This window comes from Echinops telfairi, unplaced genomic scaffold (assembly GCF_000313985.2).
Source record: "Echinops telfairi isolate 266 unplaced genomic scaffold, ASM31398v2 ScPeMD7_7468;HRSCAF=8506_0, whole genome shotgun sequence".
In the NCBI taxonomy this organism is placed as follows: Eukaryota; Metazoa; Chordata; class Mammalia; order Afrosoricida; family Tenrecidae; genus Echinops; species Echinops telfairi.
In genome coordinates, this window is record NW_022111369.1 from 38763752 (window position 1) to 38766734 (window position 2983).

General features: G+C 40.6%; 1 protein-coding gene across 1 annotated transcript in view; it reads right to left on the reverse strand.

Moving 5' to 3' along the window:
- Positions 1-2983, reverse strand: part of CFAP299 (cilia and flagella associated protein 299) — a 683777-nt gene that overhangs the window by 97667 nt on the left and 583127 nt on the right. Inside the window, exon 4 of the mRNA XM_030888618.2 lies at positions 2061-2203. Within this exon, the coding sequence (XP_030744478.1) occupies positions 2061-2203 (143 nt within the window). The remainder of the gene's footprint in view (positions 1-2060; positions 2204-2983) is intronic.

Sequence of the window (2983 nt, forward strand, 5' to 3'; positions counted from 1 at the left end):
AATTATCAAGGGCTCATGAGGGAGGGGGGAGCGGGGAGGGAGGGGAAAAATGAGGACCTAATGCTGGGGGCTTAGGTGGAAAGGAAATGCTTTGAGAATGATGAGGGCAACGAATGTACAAATGTGCTTCACACAATTGATGTATCTATGGATGGTGATAAAAGTTGTATGAGCCCCTAATAAAATGATTAAAAAAAAAAGAAGATGTGGCTTTTATCTGACCTTTGTTTTTTTTTAAAGGCACTCCAAATGAGACCAAGATAAAGGTTTGCAGCCATTCATTGATGGCATATGCATGTTTATGTGCATTTTGTTTGGAGTAAACCCATGCATGTATAAACTGAAGTCCTAGAAGAAACATGATTTTTGTTAAGTGTTTCTGACTTACCCTGGCACGTGGTTCTTGAGGAAGCCTGAGCCTTGCTATGTTGGAAGAATACATTCAAGTTTGCAACAAAATAACTCTGAGATTAGAAGTGCAGGAAAAGTTTACAGTGTTGTTCATATGTCAGAAACACGACTATTATGAGTGTAGATAGCTGACCGAGGGCGAATGGCTGGCAGAATGGAATTGTGAGTGGACCTAATCAGAAAAGCAGCTGAAGAAATACTGGCTAATATAAAAGTCTGATGGAAAACCAGACAGATCAGGTAGTTTCCAGGTTAAAGCCAGTATTACCTGTGAAATATGAGGCAAATCATCTACTGAGAGAGGCCAGCGTTGGGGAAGAAAAAGCAATGTAAGAGAGTATATATCCCTTTGATACTTTGCAAATATTCTTTGGGGATGGCATAGAAGGGGAATTCAGGAATAGCGCATCAGAGGGTGGCTGAAGAGCATCAGAGCACGGCGGCGGCTGGAGACCACAAGCAATTCGTAGTCACCACTGGCGCTTTCGTGAAACTTCCTTCTGCAGGGTGGGTATTCACTGCCCTCCATTCAGTTCTACCTTGTAATGATCGTACAGGACAGGGCACTGCTGCCTCTGTGGGTCTCTGAGATGGTAAATCTTATGGCAGTAGAGAGTTTCATCTTCCTCCCTCCGAGTCCTTGGTGGTTTCGAAGAGGTAATTTTACAAGCAGCCTGTCACAGTCCCTTACACCACCAAGGCTCTGTGGTGCAGGTACAGGTGCAGATAAAGGGACGCGTGGATCTATTTGATGGAATCACCACAACAGACAAGGAGATACAGAGAAGGGCGTTGTTGCCATCGAAAAGTTAAATGGCATGCCACTTTGGACAGGAAATGATATGTCAATTGTACAGAAAAATGGTGATGCCTTTAAAGTAGTATAGACAGGAAGCTGTCAGATGATGGTGAGGAGAGGGGAGAGAACCTAAAGCACTTCGCAGGAGGAAAATGCTACACGTGTCAACTAATAATCTGGATACAGTCATGGAGACTTAAAACAGAACATATCCTATACTTTGGAGTTGTCTGATAAGTGAACCATATGAAAGTGAATTTTTAGCTTGAGAGCTGTTCAGAAAGTGCTATGGGGATTGCTCTTTATTGTGAATAGATTCTCCATGTAGGAGAGATCGTGTGTGATGAGGGTCCCAGAAGAAAGGGTAAGGTTTCAGTAGTAATAGGAATGATGGGTGGGGGGGAAATCTAAATAATTCTCTTTATATTAGAAAAGGAGGGTGAGTTTACTAGAGGCCCGCATCTCGACTGGTGGCCAAAGAAATGTGGGAGGAGAAAGCATTAGACGGATAAGTCTTACTCCAGAAATGTCTAATCAGACTGAGTAGTGCAAGAGCCTTATGAGGTTAGCAATGTAGAAGCTTTACTTATCATCTAAAAGGAATGTTGCTGAGAAATTATGTGATATTTTGGAAAAGAGCCCTTCCTCGCGCTGTTAAAGTAAAATTGCATCTATACTCACTCATTCTTTATCTGAAAAAGTTATTTATTTGGTTATTCATGGTCAGTCTTACCATGCATTCATTAGAAGTCTGGGCACAATGTGGTGGAAATAAAATAAAAGCCCTTCATTCTTGCCCATTAGGAGCTTCTTCTCTTATTAATGGCATGATAAAATGCATACAATTTACCTCAAATCTGTGGGCTTTGGAAGAAGTCTCTTTTTTCCAGCAAAGTAGACTTCAAAATCTTCCACCTTCAGCCTGTGGGCATAGTCGATGTAGCCTGACACCTCTTGTCCGTGAGCGTTTTTGTCACGAATAAAGATCACAGACTGGAAACACAAAACAGAGAACTTAGAGTAAGTGAACAAAACTCACTTGAGAAAAATATATCTACTAAAAAGAGGTACAGTTATGGAGTATTACATGCTCCAGGGATGATTCTAAACATTTTTCATTGCATTCTCACAACGATTCTATGAGGTAGGCATTTTTATCTTTCTCTGACAGATGAGGAAACTTCCAAAGGGTTAAGTGAATATGCAAATATGTTCTGAATTTCCTAGTATAGACAAGTTAGTGCTTCCATTGCTTTATCAGCTTGCTGAAACAGTTCACTTGCTATTCCATCAATGCCTGGAGCCTCGCTTGTGGCTAATACATTCAGTGCCGCTTGAACTTCTTCCCTCAGCACCACTGGTTCTTGCTCATATGCTACTTCCTGAAGTGGTGGCATGTGGACTTATACTTTTTGGCACAGTGATGCTCTGTATTCGCTCCATCTTTTTTTGATGAATCATTGAATATTTTATCCATAGATGCTTTCCAGATTGTTTGTTAGTCTAAGCTTGAGTTTTTTCTTGAGCTCTCTGTTTCAGATATGCTGAATGTGTTCTTCCCTCTTGGTAATCTCACCATAGGGCTTGTACATTTCAGTATTATATTATCATACCAAGCTTCCCTTTGGAATGTTCAACTCTTTGACTTCACACTTTTTCCCATTTGCGTTATGTACAATTAAGAGCAAATATCAGAGTCTCTTCTGACATCCATTATGATCATTTCTTTCTTTCCAGTCTTTTCAATGACTTTTTGCTTTCTTTTTTTTAGTT